The 18,902-nt window shown below is 39.8% G+C and overlaps 16 protein-coding genes across 16 annotated transcripts; 8 read left to right on the top strand and 8 right to left on the bottom strand.

The window, feature by feature from the left end:
• Positions 1 to 8: 8 nt before the first annotated feature.
• Positions 9 to 971, bottom strand: TSC10 (3-dehydrosphinganine reductase; the record flags this gene model as incomplete). Its single annotated transcript, XM_018364492.1, has 1 exon — positions 9 to 971. The coding sequence occupies one exon, from the start codon at positions 969 to 971 to the stop codon at positions 9 to 11; it is 963 nt and encodes a 320-aa protein (XP_018223293.1).
• Positions 972 to 1,169: 198 nt separating this feature from the next.
• On the top strand, positions 1,170 to 1,766 carry YPT10 (Rab family GTPase YPT10; the record flags this gene model as incomplete). The annotated part of the gene is made up of 1 exon (XM_018364491.1): positions 1,170 to 1,766. The coding sequence occupies one exon, from the start codon at positions 1,170 to 1,172 to the stop codon at positions 1,764 to 1,766; it is 597 nt and encodes a 198-aa protein (XP_018223292.1).
• A 24-nt stretch (positions 1,767 to 1,790) lies between these two features.
• On the bottom strand, positions 1,791 to 3,263 carry SHM1 (glycine hydroxymethyltransferase SHM1; the record flags this gene model as incomplete). Its single annotated transcript, XM_018364490.1, has 1 exon — positions 1,791 to 3,263. One exon carries the CDS (start codon positions 3,261 to 3,263, stop codon positions 1,791 to 1,793), a length of 1,473 nt encoding a protein of 490 aa, XP_018223291.1.
• Positions 3,264 to 3,474: 211 nt separating this feature from the next.
• Positions 3,475 to 3,795, top strand: MIC12 (Mic12p; the record flags this gene model as incomplete). Its single annotated transcript, XM_018364489.1, has 1 exon — positions 3,475 to 3,795. The coding sequence occupies one exon, from the start codon at positions 3,475 to 3,477 to the stop codon at positions 3,793 to 3,795; it is 321 nt and encodes a 106-aa protein (XP_018223290.1).
• A 62-nt stretch (positions 3,796 to 3,857) lies between these two features.
• TAE1 (N-terminal protein methyltransferase) lies at positions 3,858 to 4,679 on the top strand (the record flags this gene model as incomplete). The annotated part of the gene is made up of 1 exon (XM_018364488.1): positions 3,858 to 4,679. The coding sequence occupies one exon, from the start codon at positions 3,858 to 3,860 to the stop codon at positions 4,677 to 4,679; it is 822 nt and encodes a 273-aa protein (XP_018223289.1).
• Positions 4,680 to 4,874: 195 nt separating this feature from the next.
• On the top strand, positions 4,875 to 6,869 carry RGD1 (GTPase-activating protein RGD1; the record flags this gene model as incomplete). The annotated part of the gene is made up of 1 exon (XM_018364487.1): positions 4,875 to 6,869. The coding sequence occupies one exon, from the start codon at positions 4,875 to 4,877 to the stop codon at positions 6,867 to 6,869; it is 1,995 nt and encodes a 664-aa protein (XP_018223288.1).
• A 183-nt stretch (positions 6,870 to 7,052) lies between these two features.
• On the bottom strand, positions 7,053 to 9,125 carry DI49_1284 (uncharacterized protein; the record flags this gene model as incomplete). Its single annotated transcript, XM_018364486.1, has 1 exon — positions 7,053 to 9,125. One exon carries the CDS (start codon positions 9,123 to 9,125, stop codon positions 7,053 to 7,055), a length of 2,073 nt encoding a protein of 690 aa, XP_018223287.1.
• Positions 9,126 to 9,354: 229 nt separating this feature from the next.
• SHG1 (Shg1p) lies at positions 9,355 to 9,780 on the top strand (the record flags this gene model as incomplete). The annotated part of the gene is made up of 1 exon (XM_018364485.1): positions 9,355 to 9,780. The coding sequence occupies one exon, from the start codon at positions 9,355 to 9,357 to the stop codon at positions 9,778 to 9,780; it is 426 nt and encodes a 141-aa protein (XP_018223286.1).
• A 5-nt stretch (positions 9,781 to 9,785) lies between these two features.
• Positions 9,786 to 10,703, bottom strand: POP4 (RNase P/RNase MRP complex subunit; the record flags this gene model as incomplete). Its single annotated transcript, XM_018364484.1, has 1 exon — positions 9,786 to 10,703. The coding sequence occupies one exon, from the start codon at positions 10,701 to 10,703 to the stop codon at positions 9,786 to 9,788; it is 918 nt and encodes a 305-aa protein (XP_018223285.1).
• Positions 10,704 to 11,407: 704 nt separating this feature from the next.
• Positions 11,408 to 12,124, top strand: RIB5 (riboflavin synthase; the record flags this gene model as incomplete). Its single annotated transcript, XM_018364483.1, has 1 exon — positions 11,408 to 12,124. The coding sequence occupies one exon, from the start codon at positions 11,408 to 11,410 to the stop codon at positions 12,122 to 12,124; it is 717 nt and encodes a 238-aa protein (XP_018223284.1).
• A 301-nt stretch (positions 12,125 to 12,425) lies between these two features.
• RCF3 (Rcf3p) lies at positions 12,426 to 12,875 on the top strand (the record flags this gene model as incomplete). Its single annotated transcript, XM_018364482.1, has 2 exons — positions 12,426 to 12,488; positions 12,576 to 12,875. The coding sequence occupies 2 exons, from the start codon at positions 12,426 to 12,428 to the stop codon at positions 12,873 to 12,875; spliced, it is 363 nt and encodes a 120-aa protein (XP_018223283.1).
• Positions 12,876 to 12,966: 91 nt separating this feature from the next.
• MTC4 (Mtc4p) lies at positions 12,967 to 15,051 on the bottom strand (the record flags this gene model as incomplete). Its single annotated transcript, XM_018364481.1, has 1 exon — positions 12,967 to 15,051. One exon carries the CDS (start codon positions 15,049 to 15,051, stop codon positions 12,967 to 12,969), a length of 2,085 nt encoding a protein of 694 aa, XP_018223282.1.
• A 183-nt stretch (positions 15,052 to 15,234) lies between these two features.
• TRS20 (TRAPP subunit TRS20) lies at positions 15,235 to 15,768 on the top strand (the record flags this gene model as incomplete). Its single annotated transcript, XM_018364480.1, has 1 exon — positions 15,235 to 15,768. One exon carries the CDS (start codon positions 15,235 to 15,237, stop codon positions 15,766 to 15,768), a length of 534 nt encoding a protein of 177 aa, XP_018223281.1.
• Positions 15,769 to 15,868: 100 nt separating this feature from the next.
• SRB6 (Srb6p) lies at positions 15,869 to 16,234 on the bottom strand (the record flags this gene model as incomplete). Its single annotated transcript, XM_018364479.1, has 1 exon — positions 15,869 to 16,234. The coding sequence occupies one exon, from the start codon at positions 16,232 to 16,234 to the stop codon at positions 15,869 to 15,871; it is 366 nt and encodes a 121-aa protein (XP_018223280.1).
• A 228-nt stretch (positions 16,235 to 16,462) lies between these two features.
• On the bottom strand, positions 16,463 to 16,993 carry DUT1 (bifunctional dITP/dUTP diphosphatase; the record flags this gene model as incomplete). Its single annotated transcript, XM_018364478.1, has 1 exon — positions 16,463 to 16,993. The coding sequence occupies one exon, from the start codon at positions 16,991 to 16,993 to the stop codon at positions 16,463 to 16,465; it is 531 nt and encodes a 176-aa protein (XP_018223279.1).
• A 193-nt stretch (positions 16,994 to 17,186) lies between these two features.
• On the bottom strand, positions 17,187 to 18,110 carry MRPS5 (mitochondrial 37S ribosomal protein uS5m; the record flags this gene model as incomplete). The annotated part of the gene is made up of 1 exon (XM_018364477.1): positions 17,187 to 18,110. The coding sequence occupies one exon, from the start codon at positions 18,108 to 18,110 to the stop codon at positions 17,187 to 17,189; it is 924 nt and encodes a 307-aa protein (XP_018223278.1).
• Between the last annotated feature and the right edge of the window lie 792 nt (positions 18,111 to 18,902).

The raw sequence follows: 18,902 nt of genomic DNA, 5'->3' as shown, positions 1-18,902 counted from the left end.
ATAGACCCTTAAGTGGCCTTCTTGCTATCGCTTTCACGGAACCATTTTCTAATATACCAGGAGCAGCCTACCAGGTAGAAGGGCACAACAACAATATTCAGTAGGATACCGAAGATCCATTGCAACGCGACAAAGCGACTTCTCTTGCTCGTGAGCCCCAGATCCATGCCCATGATCATCCAGCCCACGAAATCTGTAAAGACATCGTCTTGGCCTCTGGCCAACGAAGTAGCAACAATATCACACGCTTCTTTGCATGGAATGGCGTCCGAGGGCCCCTCGATCAACTTTGTGATCTTGGGCTTAGTTACCTGTTCTAGAGTGAAACCTTCACTCTCGAAGTTTCCGGGGTAAACACAGCTGACGCGGAAGTTTGTCAGCTCTTGTCTTAGTATTGCTACTAGTGATTTAATCGCAGCCTTGGCAGGGGCATATTGCGAATAACCAACGAAGGGGTAAAGGGCTGTGACACTGGAAAAGATGATAAGATGGTGTTCCCTAGTTTGCTCTGCAAGAGCGAGCTGATGAGCCACGTTCAAAGTTGTTTTATAGTTGATGTCCATACCCTGGTTCAATTCCTGTCCACTTAACCCACGAAATAGCTTGGGAACAGACCCTCCCGCACAACATAAAGTTTGGGTGGGGAGCAATTCGAAGTCTCTCAAAACATTAAACAAATTTTCTACGGATTCATAGCAGGACAAGTCGCATGGGAAGTAGAACAATCGTTGCACAGGGTCCAGAGGCGTGGCCAACTTGTGCTGCACCTGGCCCTCGTCTGAAGTTTCCTTCCTCAAATGAGCAGCTAGACGAATCTCGTTGCATGTATCCAGCAGTTTGGCCTCTGACCTACTGACCACAATGATTTTCGTGTTTTCAGTTTCATTGTAGTATTTTTTGGCGAATTCTTTCCCCAGACCTTGCGATCCACCAGTAATTAATACGACTTGGTCTTCTAATGTGTACTTCATTGCATCCAATCAAAGATTCAATCAATTTTCTCTTGCTAACTTTCTATGGCCATAATTACTAGTAAAAATAAAGAACGAACGTCTCTTATTTTTTTTATTTTTTTGTCGTTTATTGTTTTTTAGCCTTACATTTACGTTAAAAGAACAATAGTAAGAAAATGCTCCAAAAGGATACACAAAACACCGTAAAACACGAAAATGGAAGCAACCATCAAAGTAGTGTTACTGGGGGATTCATCGGTGGGGAAGACCAGCATAGTAACTAGGCTTAAATCAGGTAAGTTTCCTGAAAAGCATGCGGCCACCATAGGTGCAGCGTTCGTCACCAAGACGATTGAAGTTTCTACTAGCGACACATCAATGGAGAAACGTATTCATATGGAAATCTGGGACACGGCAGGTCAGGAACGCTATAAATCACTCGTACCGATGTATTACCGGGATGCCAATATTGCCCTGCTTGTTTTTGAATTAAACAATGCGGCCAGTCTTCAGTGTGCACTGACATGGTTCCAAGATTTACAGGACCGTGCGCAAGAAACGCAGGTTATTCTGGTGGGCAATAAACAAGATTTGGTCAGTGAAGAGCAATCTAGCAAAGTGGAAATACCGGTAGAGTTGCAAGGTGTACCGTATGTTCCCGTCAGCGCTAAGACCGGATACAATTTTGATGCCTTGAATGAAATAATAATCAGTTTGGTTCCTGGTGACCAATTCAAGACATCGAAGGACAATGAACAAGGAAATAAAGTAGAGTTAAATAATAAGAGCAGCCGTAGTGGTTGCATATGTTGATACGTAAAGGTATAATTCACTTATTTAAACTTCACCGGGGACAGGGAACTGGCCCGCCCAATTGGAAATTTCCTTGGACAAATCAGCCACTTCGGTAGATTCATTACACAACTTCTTGAACTCATTGAGTCTTGATCTTGCATCTAGTTTCGCTGTTGGTTCCAAAGCCTTCAGGTTTTCAGCTAGTTTAACCGCGGAATCGATGTACTTGGCCACTTGAGAGAACTCTTCGCGGCCAAATCCTCTTGTGGTCATTGCTGGAGTACCGATTCTTAGACCTGAGGGGAAAAGAGCACTCTTGTCACCTGGGATGGTGTTCTTGTTAGCAGCAATGTTCAAAGCACTCAAAATAGTTTCCACACGGGCACCATCGACTGGAGTACTAGACAGGTCAATAACGATCAAGTGGTTATCGGTACCGCCGGAAACCAATTTGTAGCCCATCTTGTTTAGTTCTTGAGCAAACCATTTACTGTTGTCAACAATCTTTTGTTGGTATTGCTTGAATTCTGGAGACATGGCTTGCTTCAATGCCACAGCCATCGCACCAATGGTGTGGTTATGAGGACCACCTTGGTGGCCTGGGAACACGGAGAAGTTGATTTTCTTTTCCAACTCGTATGGAATTTCTTTACCCTTCTTGGTGACAGACTTAATACCCTTTCTGAAGAAAATCATAGCACCTCTTGGGCCTCTCAAAGATTTGTGAGTGGTTGTGGTGACAATGTCGGAAAATTCAAATGGAGATGGAACGACATTGGCTGCCACAAGACCGGAGATGTGCGCCATATCACTCATCAAATAGGCACCGCATGCTTGAGAGATTTCCTTAAATCTGGCGTAATCTATCAATCTCGAGTATGCAGAAGTACCGGCAACAATGACTTTTGGTCTAAATGCCTTGGCCAACACTTGCAAGTTGTCGTAGTCGATCAACCCAGTAGCGTGGTCAACATGGTAGGGCATACTTTGGAAGTATTTGGAGATGAAAGAGATTGGTGTTCCAGACTTCAACTGGTACCCGTGTGACAAATGACCACCATCTGGCAAATCCAAACCCATTAGCCTTTCACCGATGTTCATGATCGCAGAGTAAACGTACAAATTGGCAGGTGCCCCACTCAATGGTTGGACATTAACCCCCCATTGGGTTGGGTCCAACCCGTACAGTTCCAGAGCTCTTGCTTGACACAAGGACTCGGACTTGTCGATGATTTCGTTACCACCGTAGTATCTTTCGCCTGGATAACCTTCGGAGTACTTGTTTTGAAGCTCAGAGCCCAAGAGATCCATGACAGCCTTCGAGGTGAAGTTCTCGGATGGGATCAGCGTAATAGAGTGTTTTTGTCTGTGACGTTCTTGTTGCAAGATGTCAAACATCTCTGGATCTCCATCGGAAACAGGCTTGGAGACCAGCGATTGAGCGGCACTGCTTAGTAGCCCACGACGTTGGGCGGTGGCCATAGATCTGGCCAGTATAGAGACTCTAGACAACATGCTTGGAAGGTTGTAGGAGTGGATACAGAGATGTATAGCTTGCTTCTCTTGTAGTTGCTCTTCTCCAAGATGCGATGGCTATAATATTTTTTCTTTTCACCACCACCAATAAGCGAAATATGAAAAAAAGAAGAAAAAAAGAGCCTGTTTTAGTTTTCATTTACTGAGAAAGGGGAAAGGAACAGTTGGGACCAACAGAACAGCGAGAAGCATGTCAAAATTGGGTTCATTAGCCAGGTCTGTCAAGTGGACTCTTTCCGCGGGGGTCATAGGCTCTGTTTTCTATCTCTACCGGTTCAGCAACAAGGGATATTTCTACGACCACGATGCTACGTGGTTGAAGCAAGACCATCAGGCACAAGACCTGATGGATAGAAGGGAAGTGGTACCTGGAGGGGTCAAAAATCGTAAACAGATCGTAATGGATGACGGTGTCGCATGGACTAGGACCATGGGGGAGAGCATGAAAGACATATGGAACGAACAAGTAAGAAATTCCGTCAACTGGATCTATTCATGGGGAAAGACCTAGCGAACCCCCGATTTCCCCAGCTATAACGAGCACATCCATGTATATAAACTATAATAACGACTATGTGTAAATCTTTATATTCAGAAAAAAGCATGAAAAAAGAAAAAATTTCTTATACAGCATTTTTCACTTTACCAGACGTGGACGTGAAGAGCATCTCTCAGAGAAACCGATATATATTAACAATGGACGTGCCTGCAGATGCCCACATTAACTATGAAGACGCCATCGATTATTGGACCGATGTAGATGCCACCGTGGACGGTGTCCTCGGAGGATATGGGGAAGACACTGTAGTACCTACAATGGATGTGCTAGGATCGAACCATTTCCTTCGTAAATTGAAGTCTCGAATGCTCCCTCAACAAGACAGCGTAAAATACGCCGTGGACATCGGTGCAGGGATCGGCCGTGTGACTAAGAACATGCTTCACAAGCATGCCGCCAAGATTGATCTTGTAGAACCAGTAAAGCCATTTGTCGAGCAAATGCACACCGAACTAAGCGATTTAAAGAGCAAGGGCCAAATCGGAGAGATATACGACGTGGGAATGCAAGACTGGACCCCTGAATCCGGTAAATACTGGCTAGTTTGGTGCCAATGGTGTGTGGGACACTTACCAGATGCAGAACTGGTGGCATTCCTGAAAAGATGCATTGTTGGTCTACAACCCAACGGGACGATCGTGGTCAAGGAAAACAACACCCCTACAGATACCGATGACTTTGATGAAACAGACTCTTCAGTGACTAGATCAGACGCCAAGTTCAAACAAATCTTCGAAGAAGCCGGCCTGAAGCTTATTGCCTGCGAAAGACAACGGGGCTTGCCAAGAGAGCTGTACCCAGTGAGAATGTACGCACTCAAGCCTGCTTCTGACTAGAGCAACGGATACATAGACTTATATAAATACGCCCTTTTTCTGTAATGACATTGCATTATTTGTGCCATTATACTGAGGTTTTTTTTTTTTCGATATATGAAAAAGAGAACCTAAAAAATAAAGAATGTAACAAACTAGTATGTAATGTGAAAACAAACATTCATCAAAGACCGAAAAAGCAGCCATATAGACAAGATGGAGGAAACTGCAAGGAGATCAGTCGACACTTCCGGAAGTGCGAAAGTTTCGCAAGACAATGGTGCTGTTGATTCGGTGCGCCTGTTCGATACGCCAGAAATCAACAAGGTCCTAAATTCCGATGTGGCAATTAACGCTTTGTTGAGCCGTTTGAAGCAATCGCTGTTGACCTGCGAAGAGTTTATGAAGTACATTAGAAAAAAGTACGTCTTCGAAGAAGAACACGTCCAGGAGCTATCCAAACAATACAAGCATTTCTTCAACGTTGATGGCTCTACGAAATCGTCCTTAAAAAAGATGATCCATGAAGTATTGGAGTTTGACGGAAAGATGGCCCAAGTAAAGCAAAGTTATATAACTGCACTACAAAAGATGTATTCGGAGATAAGTAGTCTTTTGCTAACGATGACCAAACTGAGAAAATCTGTCAAGGAAACAAGTAAAAGATTGGAAAAGGACGTTTCTGACGCTATACATAGTGCAGAAAAGGCTCAATCTCGTTACAATTCATTGTGCCAAGATTGGGACAAACTTAGAATGACCGATCCATCAAAGACAAAACTGACCTTAAGAGGATCCAAGACTACTAGAGAGCAAGAAGAAGAATTGCTAAGGAAAATTGATAATGCCGATCTTGAGTACAAGCAAAGAGTAGACCATTCAGACTCTTTAAGAAATACATTCATAACGAAAGAAAGACCAAGGATTGTTCAGGAGTTAAAAGATTTGATTTTGGAAATGGACACAGCAATGACCATTCAATTACAGAAATACACGATATGGACGGAAAACCTGGTTCTAAATACAGGTGTAACAATATGCCCCTTAGACTCCATCAAATCCATGAAGTCCCTTGCCGGATCCATTTCCAATGAACGTGATCTTTACAGCTTTTTGAACAAGTATAACCAAACCGGGAAGCATTCACTTCTAATCAACAAGAACCTTATCCCTGTATCATACAAAAAGCATCCATCCATGAACCAAGGCCAAAAAAACAAAACCCTTCCAAAATTTGCTGTAGATCCTTCAAGAAACTCTATTCCGAAGAGAATGATTTCCACCCATAATGAGTCTCCATTTCTGAGCGGTAATAACAACAACAATGCCGCTACCAACACAATTCCTAATGCCAACACGCCCTCTTTTAATACAAACAAACAACTACCACCTACTGTAACACCCTCCTCTACCAACACCGCGGCAGGGGCCATGTCACCATCTTCTTCTATTGTAACAAGCGATACTACGTCATCCATGACAAAAACTTTGGATCCTGGTAACAGGAGCCCTCAAGTCCCAGAAGAACTAATCAATTCTTTGGATTCTGATCGTCCCATTTCACATATTCAAACGAATAACCATATGCCACCCGGTGTCCTGAAAAATTTCAAAACGTTCGGTGTTCCATTAGAGTCATTGGTAGAGTTCGAACAAGATACGGTTCCTGCGATAGTGCGCCAGTGTATTTACGTCATCGATAAATTCGGTCTCGATCAAGAAGGGATCTATAGAAAATCAGCGAACGTACTGGATGTCAGTAAGTTAAAAGAGGAGATTGATAAGGATCCTTCTAATGTTTCTATGATTTTACCGTCAAAGCCACATTCTGACTCAGACATTTATTTGGTGGGGTCACTGTTAAAGACGTTTTTCGCATCACTACCGGATAACGTATTACCAAAGGCGCTAGCTTCAGAGATTAAAGTTTGCTTACAAATTGAAGATCCAACAACAAGGAGAAATTTCATGCATGGTTTAATATATAATCTACCCGATGCACAATATTGGACTTTAAGGGCTCTCGTGTTTCATTTGAAAAGAGTGTTAGCACATGAACCTGAAAACAGAATGAATTTGAAGGCTCTCTGTATAATCTGGGGTCCTACTATTGCCCCAGAAAACCCGGATGATATTAATGACGTAAACTTTCAAATCATGGCGATGGAAGTACTGTTAGAAGTTTCAGATCAAGCTTTTGAACCTGAATGAAAAAAAAATCCTGTAATTACTTCCACTTGTTCTTTAATGCACACTTATACGTATGCTGACATTGTCTATTAAACATAAGTAAAAATAAGGAAAATTATATACTGAAAATAATTCAAACCTGTTGTGCTATTTGATAATCACCGGATGTAGAAACACCAAAATTAACAGCATACTTTCCCATTCTTAAATAAGTCTTATTCTCGAAGTGTTTTGACCAGTATTTTCATAATTCAAATTGAAAGTGTACACCTTTTGTCCTTCTTTGTCCTCTGTTACTAAAAGCAGCTTCAGTTTCACTAACCTATTCAAATTGTTTAATAATATCTCATTCCGTTTGCTTGATGGTAAAACACCTAGTTTTTCTTGGATGGTTGCAAACGGTAGGTAATCCGTTTCATTGTATAGGAATAATATGCTGGCGGTACACATGTTAGAAACGAGCTTTAAGTGAGTATTCTTTGTACCATCAACGATAATTGGTAGCTCGATTTCAAAAATATGGAATGCAAACGTATCGTGCAAAATTTGACCTCGCTCCATATGCTTGTTTGCTAAATCGGGCCAGCTATTCGCATATGAATCATTAGGCCAAAATGGCTCATTGAAACCTTTGTTTACTTCACAAAGCGACTTGAAATCTTTTTGTGGCAAAAGAATGACACTTGAGGGTGTTTTGTTGTCCGTTGTTAGTGTTACATTCTGAAGTGATTCTATACTGGATTGAACTAAATTATTTATCGTATGGACCAAAGAGGGATCCAACATCGTAAGAGATTCTATAATTGACCGCTCTAAGCAATTCTTCATAAGATACAGGTGAGGGAACTTTGTATTGTAGTACAAGATCCTTTTGAAAAGGCTTGGTAGATAATAAGTCTGGAAAAACTTTCTATTCTCAGGTAAATAATATCGCAATAATGAAACTATAGCATATATTTTATGAGACTCATATGTATCATATGTGTCAAATATAGGATTTTGTTCAATTGAGTAAATCTTTGGATAAAACTTGTACTGCCCCAAGGGTTCTTTGTTTTCAGCCGTATGCGTATATCCATCTGAAGAAGAAAGAGACACTTTGATTTTATTATCGTTTTCCAAAAAATCGGGAACCATATGGAGATTTTTGTTAGCATCTTTATTGTTCGAAGTCATCAGCAATAAGTTATAGTTATTTTTTAGTTGAGAGTTTAGGTATTTCATCACTTGGACATGAAAATCTTTAATGCCAATAATGCTCTCCTGAAAGTTTTTCCTTAACAAACGTAAGAAAAGGATTCCATTTTCAAACTTCTCTTTTTGCTCCAGAGTGAAGTAGGGAAACATATCGTTAAAAATCAAAGCACGAACCAACCTTTCAATCGTTTCATCCTTACGCCATTTCAGAGACCGTACGTGCGCGAAATCTTGAACTAGTGTCGCCTTTCCGTAAGGTTTAAATGCATTGAATATACTTTGAAGGTCGCTTAATCTAAGAGCAAAAGACGAAATAGAAGAAAATACAAGATTTCTGAATGTCCAAAATAATTCGGCACCACTGATTCTAGTTTCCTCTCCAGTAAACGAATCTATAATGTTGGCGGCAAATACGGCCCTTTCCCAAGGCTGAATCAATTCTACCAAGGGGTCCACGGAATTTTGAAGATCATAACACTCGTAAAATTTCTTTAAACATTCTTTGGGTTTAGCTTGAAACTGAGACATGAACTGATACTGTCTTTTACTATCCGATGCCCATTTCCAAGAGGAATATTCAACCATCAGTTTATAAAATATTTGAAAGTCGGATCCTCTGTCATCACTGTATCTTTGTTCTTTTCTAATAAACTCATCCAAAGAGACTACCCAAATTGCTAATAGTGTTAAATCATTGTTTTCTACCCCTGTTTCTAAATGACTAATAGCTGCAAACTTCAACTCATCGTATTTCTTTACACCACAGTATCTCTTGATCTGACCTCCTAAAGCTTGGAAATGGCTTTGGTATATGTAATATCGGTAAAGGAACAGCTGTATATCAGTTTTTGGGGTAACTTTGGAAAACAAAGTTTTGAGGCTGAGAAACAGTTCCTTTTTGATGCATTTATATATCACTGTTTGACCGTCGAAAGCCGAATGGTCAAATTGTATGGGAGATTTTGAGTTAGCGATAACCTGAGCCAGTTTTTCTGATTTTATAACCAACCTGTTTGAATAATTGATTGATAAACTATGCACGACATCCGTATACTTGGCGACAGTATCCTGAATTGACATGAGTAAAGAGAAACTCTTACTCCCCACTTGATACTTGCTTTTTTTTTCACCTTGAAGATTGCTTCAGCATTAATTTTCGTGTACATTTCATGGCCCTTTTTTAACTTTGCTTTTCTCATCTACATTTTGAAGACAAAAGAACTGGCAAATGATAGCCCAAGAAGATCCATCTATACTCGAAGGTACTAAGAGATAATTTGAGAGGGAGCACGTAAACCAAGGACAAAGAATGGCGTATGGTGTAGAAGATGGTAAAAAACTATCGGACAAATACAAGAAAGAGGGGCATTTTGACAAGCTGAAAAGAGACATACTATCCAATACTTGGAACGGCACAGAGGAGGGAAACGAATCGTTTGAACAGATGCTTCGAGACAGAGTTGCCAGTGTGGTGAAAGAAATGGTCAAAGAAGATGAAGGTTTGATATTCAAAAACCGAGGGCTGACCAGTGCGTTGATAGAATCACAGTTAGTTAAAGACAACTACTCAAAATTAAATAATAAAAATGATGATGATGATAATGATGCGAGAAAGTTTGAACTAGACGCATATATACACTCCAAACTGCAAGATCCTAAACTATTAGAAATGATAAAGAAACAACTTAGTGAAGCAGCAGGCTCGCAGCAAGAGGAATCAAATGGACGTACGTAATAACATTACTGATTTTGTATGTAATATAACATATCATCGCAGCGACGACTTTTAAACTTCCTTCCAGCACGATCGACACTTCTGTACTTGAACCTATCACCTAGAATACTATATCTCAATGCGGAGTCATCGGTATCCGAGAGTGGAATTTCAAATTGGAACACTGTGCCCTTCTTCGGTATGCACTTTATCTCATCTATTAGATGGCCCTTAACGATCAGGATGAAAAATTTTTGAGAGTCCCAAATCACAATGCCCTGAATACCTCTTAGAGATTTGTTTTTGCTCTTTGTGACACGTAATAGTGCACCGTTGTAATCTGCCATAGATAATTTTAGTAGCGCTGATGATCCGTTAAGCGTTTTTATACTATTTGTTATGCTCAAAAGTTCTTTAATGTAGTTAAGCCATAATTCTTTGTACATCGGTACAAATCCATCGTACTGCGGAAGTGCTTCATATATCGCTGGGTGGTCCTTTTCCAGGTAGCTTGAGAGATTTTCCCTATCGGTAATTTTATTTTCATGTGCTAATTTCAAGCATTTCTGTGTGCTTTTTTTACAAGAATTAATAAACTCTCTCAATGCGATTTTAGAATTTTTGTTGACACGTTGGTAGTTCTCCTTCTTTAACTGTTCGTTTTCATTTTCTAATTGGGAAATGTTCTGTAAGCTGTTGAGATTCAGCTTTGATTTTTTACGTTGCTTCTGGAGTCTGGAAGTTAAACCTCCATCGGTTGGCAATAATAACAATGTATCTTGCAACCTATTTTCATTAATTGGTTTTTCAGGATCTTCCAGATTTTTGGTGAACAAGCACTCCTTTATGAAAGTCTGAGCTTTGTCCATGGTGGAGAATAGAAAAGGGATCACTATTGGTATTTCTTTAGATTGCTTCGACCATTGCACCTCATCTAAACTCATCGTGCACTTCTTACAGTAACATCTTAAGAAACATTTTTCTGCGAAAATTGTCCGGGTAACACAAAAATATTTTGATATATTAACGCCAAGCTCTATTGTAATTGCTATAGCAGGAAGGGCTTCAACAGAGAGTATAGGAAGAAGAACACTGGTAAAAGTATTAGCCGCAAAATTTTAAATTCTTCAACTTTTTCCAAGACTTTTCCAAATTTTCGAAGTAGCCTCTTCGCTGTGATACTTGACCGTTTCCAAAACTCTTAACTCCAGACTCGAAAAAATGCGAAACTAGCAAATCCACTCATATAACTGCTTATCTGTCAATGTGATAAAATTTGACTGGAAACCACACCTTTCTGTTTCATTCTTCATGGCCCACAGACAGGAGCTTCATACCATAAGCATCAACCACAATCTGTACTCCCTCTAGTAGCTTGACGTTTCGGAACCTTGTTTCATGCAAGTTCTTGCCACCTAAAAACGTCAATTTCTTATTTTCTCTTTCTTTATATTAAGAAAATTAGCCGCCTATGTCTATTTATATTACTATCCGGGTACGCATTTTTTATTTTTCATTTTGCTTATTTCCGCAGAAATCAGTAGAAGCCATTATTAGTCATTATAGAGAACTTAGCGTCGTATAAAAGGAAGGAACAGACCGAAATACTTACGGTATCATCCAAAGAAACTGCCAACGCAATAACACGATGTTCACTGGTATTGTGGAATGCATGGGAACCGTTTTGAAGAATAATCCGTACGATGACACTGAAAGTGGAGGGCAGGGTGTCTCTATAACCATCGGTGATGCTGGAGATATTCTTTCTGATTGTCACATAGGCGACTCGATAGCCATAAATGGGATATGTCTCACTGCCACTGAGTTTGACACTGAGTCATTTAAAGTCGGAATATCACCGGAAACAATAAAGAGAACCAATGTGGCTTCGTGGACCCAGGGAGCCAAAGTCAACTTGGAAAGAGCAGTGTCTCAAGACGTGAGGTTTGGTGGCCATTACGTACAAGGCCATGTAGACACCGTCGCCAAAATCGTCTCAAGAAAACCTGAAGGCAATTCCATAATATTTGGATTCCAGTTGAGGGACCAAGAATATTTCAAATACATAGTGGAAAAAGGGTTTATTTGTATAGATGGGACTTCCCTGACTGTAACCCACGTCGACGACCTTTCAAATGGCGGTGCCTTTTATATCAGTATGATTAAGCACACTCAAGACAATGTTATCATGCCTTTGAAGAAAATAGGTGACGAGGTAAACATTGAAGTTGACCTAACGGGGAAGATTATCGAGAAACAAATAATTTTGACTTTAGAAAATCAAATTTCAAAGCAAGATAGTACTCTGAACACTATGATTACAAAAATCATTGAGGATAAGGTTAAAACCTATTTAGATAAATAGAGATTTTCAACTAAATACACACTGTAAAAAGCATTGAGAAATAATCTTCTGCATATTGTGTTGAAGAACTTCTTCCAGCCGCGCATTACCTGTGAGACAGGACTGCGTAAGACGATACCACTGGTGTGACCTCTCTTGGTTGTGTTCCGTTACTGCTTCACGTGACATCTTTTGGTTTGAGTTTTTCATCGCTATCAGCTCTCCACTTTTTTTATGCCGGTATAAAGGGAATCTTAAAATGATAGCTACTATGGTCAACTATCGGTAAAACACAACGACATAAAAACCAACGAAATAAGAAATGGGTGGTAACGTTCTCCCCATTCATTATGATCCTAAAACCGTCAAACAACTAACGAAGGAAGTATGTAAAGAGATTTGTTTTCAACCGCCATCTTGTCTATCGAATAATGCATTCGCTAACAAAGTTTTTTTTTCTCTTTTCTCGTAGATTACAGTTGCATCATGCGTAGGAGCCGCTCAGGGTGCACTATTAAGTATTACCACAGCACTGCTGCTAAGAAGATTTTCTTTAGTATATAGAAACGTCAGAACTCAAGTACGTGTGTTTTACCATTGTTCGTGGATCTCGATGGGTGCTGTTTTCAGAGCTGATAAACAGTTGGTTAAATTTCAAACGAATTATTATCGAGAGGAACAGAAAAGAAGAGAAAAGATTTTAGACGAGGCTGCCGACAGAGGTTTGTTTTTGGAAGACGATAGTTTGAGCTCTTCTAGATCAACCACATGAAGAGCTAGTTTAATATGCACTGTTTGTATCTATATATTCATACATATCATCACGGATAGTTTCACTCCTATAAATACTTAAAATCCGTAACCTACCATATCAATGCTTTAATCATTTTTAAGACTAATATAATACTGAAACGGATACTTCTCAAGATACTGAAAAAAAACCAAATCGTCCAAAGGACTATTACGATACCAAATTCTAATAGCCCGTATATGGTTTTAGTCATCTTTTGGGCTCTCATAACTTTCACTGTAACATATCTTTCAGTGTTTTCTTGAAATAGTTTCAGCTTTAATGTCAGTGTTGTGTTTATATCACTAAGAATTCTGTCACTTGAAGAAATCAGAGTTTCTACACGGATTGAATAATCGTTCAGTAATCTTGATGTCCAATCATTACCTAATTTAAGAACTTTATTCAATTCATTATCATATTCGGCTAATGCTTCCGAAGTCTTCTTAATGTTCGTATCTGCATCTTGTGAAATCTCAATTTGGTTCCTACGAACAATTTCTCTCCTTTTCACTATGTCATGCGTCTCTCTTCTATGTTGCATCATAGCTACTGTGCTCATAATGTACCTAGTATCGTGCCAGTATTTCTGCAGCTGCTCATCAACCTGTAAAGAATCACTTACCATTCCCGCATTTTCACTACCATCACTAGCAGTCTTTTCCCTAGACACACCATCGTATATTTTATCAGCACCACTCGGGCTTTCATGATCACTTTCGAGAACCTGTTCATTCTCGTTAAGTAACGAGTTAGTACTGTTCTTTCCTCTCAAAGTATGAACGGGCACCTCGCTCAGCAAACTCTGTCTTTTTAGGACATCTTTACCATTATCTATTGGAGTCTTGTAACTTTCTCCATTTCCAAACGTGATGCCCACACTGCTCTTACTACTACTAGTACTGATGCTCGCCCCGTTGTTACTACTCCTTCTACTTGTTCCTCCATTGCTAATAACGGGGGTTAAAAGGACCTGCTTTTCAAGAGTAGGCGTATTTTTCTTCGGTGATCTGGCCCATCCTTTCGATGTTTTACTGATTATTTTTTCAAGGCCATTCAGTCTTGATTTTTCGTTTTCTGAAGAGCTTGCTGATATCGAACGATAATGCTTAGAGCTTTTATTCCCACCGCTCCCACTAGTATTATTACTTCCACGCCGAGTGTTTCCGCGACCACTACTGCCTTTGACCTCAAGGATCAATGACCCTTGATCTGAGGAATTGTTTGTAATAGTGTTAGTTATCGGCACTTCCAAGCGGATGTGATTGAAATTTGGATCGGACCTCCTGTTCTTTGAAATCTGTGCTTCTGGAGTCGTTAGAATTTTTTTAACCGTAGTGTTATTGCTATTGTTAATTTCTTCATTAGTTACGGCTCTTTTCGACGCTAGTGATTGAGTGTTTGAATGTAATGATATAGTATTTGAAGATGCCGTGGGGGCCCTCGAGTGATGCCTTAAGCGGCTCCGATGACGCTTATGATGCTGGCGAGACGATGATGATCCGCTCGATTCAGTAGATGGGCTACTGAATTGAAACCAAAGTTTGCCTTGAGGATCTGTTAATTCTTCCCAGTGTGAAGTTCTCCAAGTCAAATCCATATATTTTTCGTTTATGTCCACAAACCATGGCATTTTTCTATTAGTTTTGTGGGTAAATTGCTTGATGGCAATGACAGGATGTTTCGTGGTGTAAAATTCTCTTGTGGGTAATTCATGATGCTTTTTCTTTAATTTTCGATTTCTAATGACTTGTAATGGATTGTATACACCTTCAACACCTTCATGATGATTCTGGGAGTTATCTATTGATATGCAACGTTCTAGTATACTGTAATAGTAATCCAGGTATATTCTTACTCTGTCGGCTTTTATTCTTGTACTTCTAGGGATGGGGGGCAATGGACTCACCGAATTTTCTTGCCGGTTTTTGAGATACTCCATACCCAATTCAGATGTCTTTGTAGATATTGGTACACCTTCCGAAGAAGCAGTTAATGGCCTACTAAAATTCAAGTCGTCCATTAATCCAAATTTATTATCAATAAGAAGCTTGGTAACTAGTTTTATCTTCTGCGGATTTACCATTGCCGTTGTGGCATTCCTATTTTTATTTTCTTGCTGTTTAGCTGTATTATAATGCTCGTCTGAAAGAGTCATGATTCCATAAGTTCAAATGCCTCTTGGTCTGGTACAACGTACGTTTTAATATCGATTTCCCCTTTGTCTCTTTTAAGCCTTCCACATCAACTTTTTCAAAGTACATCAATAAGTACCAAAAAAAAAAAGGCTAAAAGCAATACAAAATAACAGGGCACTAACACATAGGAGCGTAGTTTAAAGATGCCTCAGTATTTTGCCATTATTGGTAAAAGGGACAATCCAGTTTATGAAATCGAATTCACCAATGCGCAAAATCCACACGGCTTTCCCCAAGATTTGAAAGAGTTGAATCCGTTTATATTGCATGCATCTTTAGATATCGTTGAGGACTTACAATGGCAAATCAACCCGGCGTCCCAACTAAATAATGGTGGAAATGGTGCGAACGGATCCAATGGTGGGGGCGGATTTCTTCGATCTAGGACTGTAAGCAATACCGATAATTGTTATTTGGGTAAGGTTGATCATTTTTATGGGCTAGCTATAACAGCTTATATAAGTTATGGTGGCATGAAATTTGTCATGATTCATGGAAACTCGGCAAACAGCAGTGTGGCAATTGACGATAATAATGTAAGAACGTTTTACCAAGAAGTACATGAACTATACGTAAAGACACTGATGAACCCGTTTTACAAGATCACCGATCCTATCACGAGCCCTGCATTCGATTCGAGGGTAAAGATGTTGGCGCATAAATACCTCTCCAAATGAAAGGGATGGATAGATGCAGTGTTTATGATATGTATACGTATGTAGTATGTAAGTTTTTTAATTTTTTGACCGAACTAATGGTAAACAAACCCATTCTTTCTTATGTGGTTTCTTCCGCTATAAAAGATTTTATACAATTGTCCAATAGCTGTTCTATCTGGTTCTCATCGAAACGTGCCTTCTCCGAATGGCCCATCACAGGTATTTGGTTCAGTAACCATTTTTCCTTTATCGATCTAGTCAGGCTCAACAAATCTTGAACGTTTTTGATCAGCTGCATGGTCTGGTTGTTCACCATCATGACACTGCCAGTGGCTATCGCGAGTTCCGAGTTCTCTTGTGCAAACGAGTCATCGTCATCGTCATCTCTATCAGCTATTGTAGTCATATTTATCAATTCTGCAAGCTTCACGGACAGTATYGTCCTTGTTTGTTCGAGTTTCTCATAAAGTGCTTGATTGCTCATTCTGTAGTAGTAGAATAATACGGGCCAATTACAATCATTATTCCAAGATATATTATTGAATACGACTGCGAATACAAATCATCTTTTTGTCAATATATGGTTCATAACTGACAGTTCCCTATTCAAGCAAATTTCGGCGATGCAGGCCGGGTTACGCGTGAGCGTTATGAATTATAATACATTACCATAAATATATATATATGAGAGTGCTATAGTATATACACTAAACTAGTTGCCGGTGCTACCAAAGCCACCAGCACCTCTTGCACTCTCTTCCAAAGAGTCCACGACAACGATCTGTGCGTTTTCGACGATCTTTTCCAAGATCAATTGGGCAACACGATCACCTTTCTTGATCGCGAAATCCTTCTGCGAATGATTGAATAAAATAACCTTAACTTCACCAGTGTAGTCTCTGTCGACAACACCAGCACCAGTTTGAATACCGTTTTTCACTGCTAGGCCTGATCTTGGCGCAATCCTACCGTAGGTACCGGTTGGTACGGTAAATGATATATCAGTGGGGACCATGCCTTGACCCATGGCGGGAATGGAAATATCCTGGGATGCGTAGATATCGTATCCCGCAGCAGTGGCAGAGCCCTTGGTGGGCACAGTTGCATTTGCTGAGCGTAATTGGATCTTCAATATTTGGTCACTGGTGGTGGTCATCTTAATTTTTTGGCTTGGTGTGTTATATGAAATCTCTCTTCTCGAGAAATTCATTTTTTTGGTAATTAAATATGAACGCGTTAGCATTTTTTTTTCTTTGGTAGCTAATTAACCTGGTCAGGACCTAAGAGGAGAAAATAAAAACTTAGGTTAAAAAAGGGTAAAGAAGAAACTGGACATGCTTTGTTATTTTTAGTTGCTTGTATACAGTTTAGAGTATTTACAGATATTTTTGTTGTATATATTTATGTAGGATTGACGTGCATATGTTGCTACTATATCAGCTTGAATAGTAGACATTTCTCACATCAACAAGCTTCTTGCCTCTACCCAATGCAACTTCGTCCAGTGTCTTCTGAGCTTTGACGAACGCCTCAACGGTCCCCTTGGCAATATTCATATCGTTTCTGGATTTGTACACTTTCCCACTCAAATCTTTGATACCTGCACATTCACAAATTTCAAAAATGACGTGATTTACACGTAGCCCAAAGCCAGGTTTGGCACTTCTTAAATGTAGTTTTACACCATGGTATCTGAAATCTATATCACCGTATATGGTTCTATTTTCGTATCTGGGTATTTCCTTCAGGTTCCTTACTGCATCCCAATRAGCCTTGAAGATGGCCTTGGACATTTCTTCACGGGATTTTCCCTCTCCCAAACCTACCATACCATTCTTATCTCCAACAACGACCAGGGCATAAAAGGACGCAATTTTACCCTTACCGGTCTGATTCGATACCCTTTTCATAACCAAGGGTTTCATGATTAGTTTCCTGGTAATATAATCCGGGTCCACACCTGTTTGCTTGTGTAGCCCTGCAGCCACGTCCGCATTCTTCGACTTCCTACCGCTATCATTGGGCAGACCGACTCCCGCAGGTAGAATGTTACCTTCGCCAGGCAACGGTTGCTGAACTTGGTCCCATCTAAATGTGGTAAAGTTATTTTCCTCTTCTTGTGCGTGAAGATGAGGCATTCCCGGCTTGTAATCCCAGAAAGGATGAATCTTACTGAAATCATCTAAATATGGGGGTGCAAACTCCACATTACGGGAAGTTTTGAACTTGGTGTCATGTGGAATTGTTTGTTGAGCAAGCTTTATGGATTTTAGTAGACTTTCTGGATAGTACCTTGACAATAGCGACTCGTCATAGTGCTGTAAGTAACGAACACTAGTTGAGAATTGCCTCCTAAACATCTTTCCCCAGTAATATAATTAAATATGATTTCCCTCTCGTTCGATAGTTGTGTTCATCAGTAAATACTATTAGCTCTCTTCAATAGTACCAGTCTTGTCTTGTCAATTCGCCTTTTTCTATATTGGAGAGCTTTTCCTCCGCGATAAAAAAAAAACAGCAGGTTATAAGATAAATATATGCCTGAAAATACTATACATAACGTACTTTTTAATGATGTAGTAGCAGTACTTTTCCTCTAGGAAGAAAATATGAGTTTGTGCGTTTTTACAAAGCAATAGAAACTTGAGTTTTCGTGATTTTACCCAAAGAGTATAAATTCACAGCGTTTCACAGAGAAAGACTTCTTCACTTCACTGAGGACAACCCCAGTGCTGTGCTTTAGGAGAGGTCTGGTCGTACTGTTGGCATCAAATAGTAATCCCTTCTTGTATTAGACGTTTCTTGTCTCTCCTAGAGAATTGTATAATTTAACGTTATGTAGAAAGAATTGTGTGGTATCTGTTTGAAGCAACGTATATGGAAAGAAAATCTTGTCTTTAACTCAAATAGTCAAATAGACATGTCACCAAATGACCCACAGTGACCTGTGCCGGTAGTCAAAACCTCTAAACTAACAGTCGCCCGACTGCATGTACTTTATTCTCCTCTCAAGGCAAGTTTCAATACAAGAACAATTCGATAATGTAAGTAAGTAGGAAGTGGCCAGCCACCAGTTTCAAAACAGATATAAGAGGAACGTAAGTTAAGCATCGTCTAAACGACTTTTTAGTTTCTGATATTCAATGGTGATA

The sequence above is a fragment of the Saccharomyces eubayanus genome, chromosome IV, assembly GCF_001298625.1.
Source record: "Saccharomyces eubayanus strain FM1318 chromosome IV, whole genome shotgun sequence".
NCBI lineage: Eukaryota > Fungi > Ascomycota > Saccharomycetes > Saccharomycetales > Saccharomycetaceae > Saccharomyces > Saccharomyces eubayanus.
The sequence above is the reverse complement of the archived record's forward strand: the minus strand, read 5'-3'. Positions and strand labels throughout refer to the sequence as shown.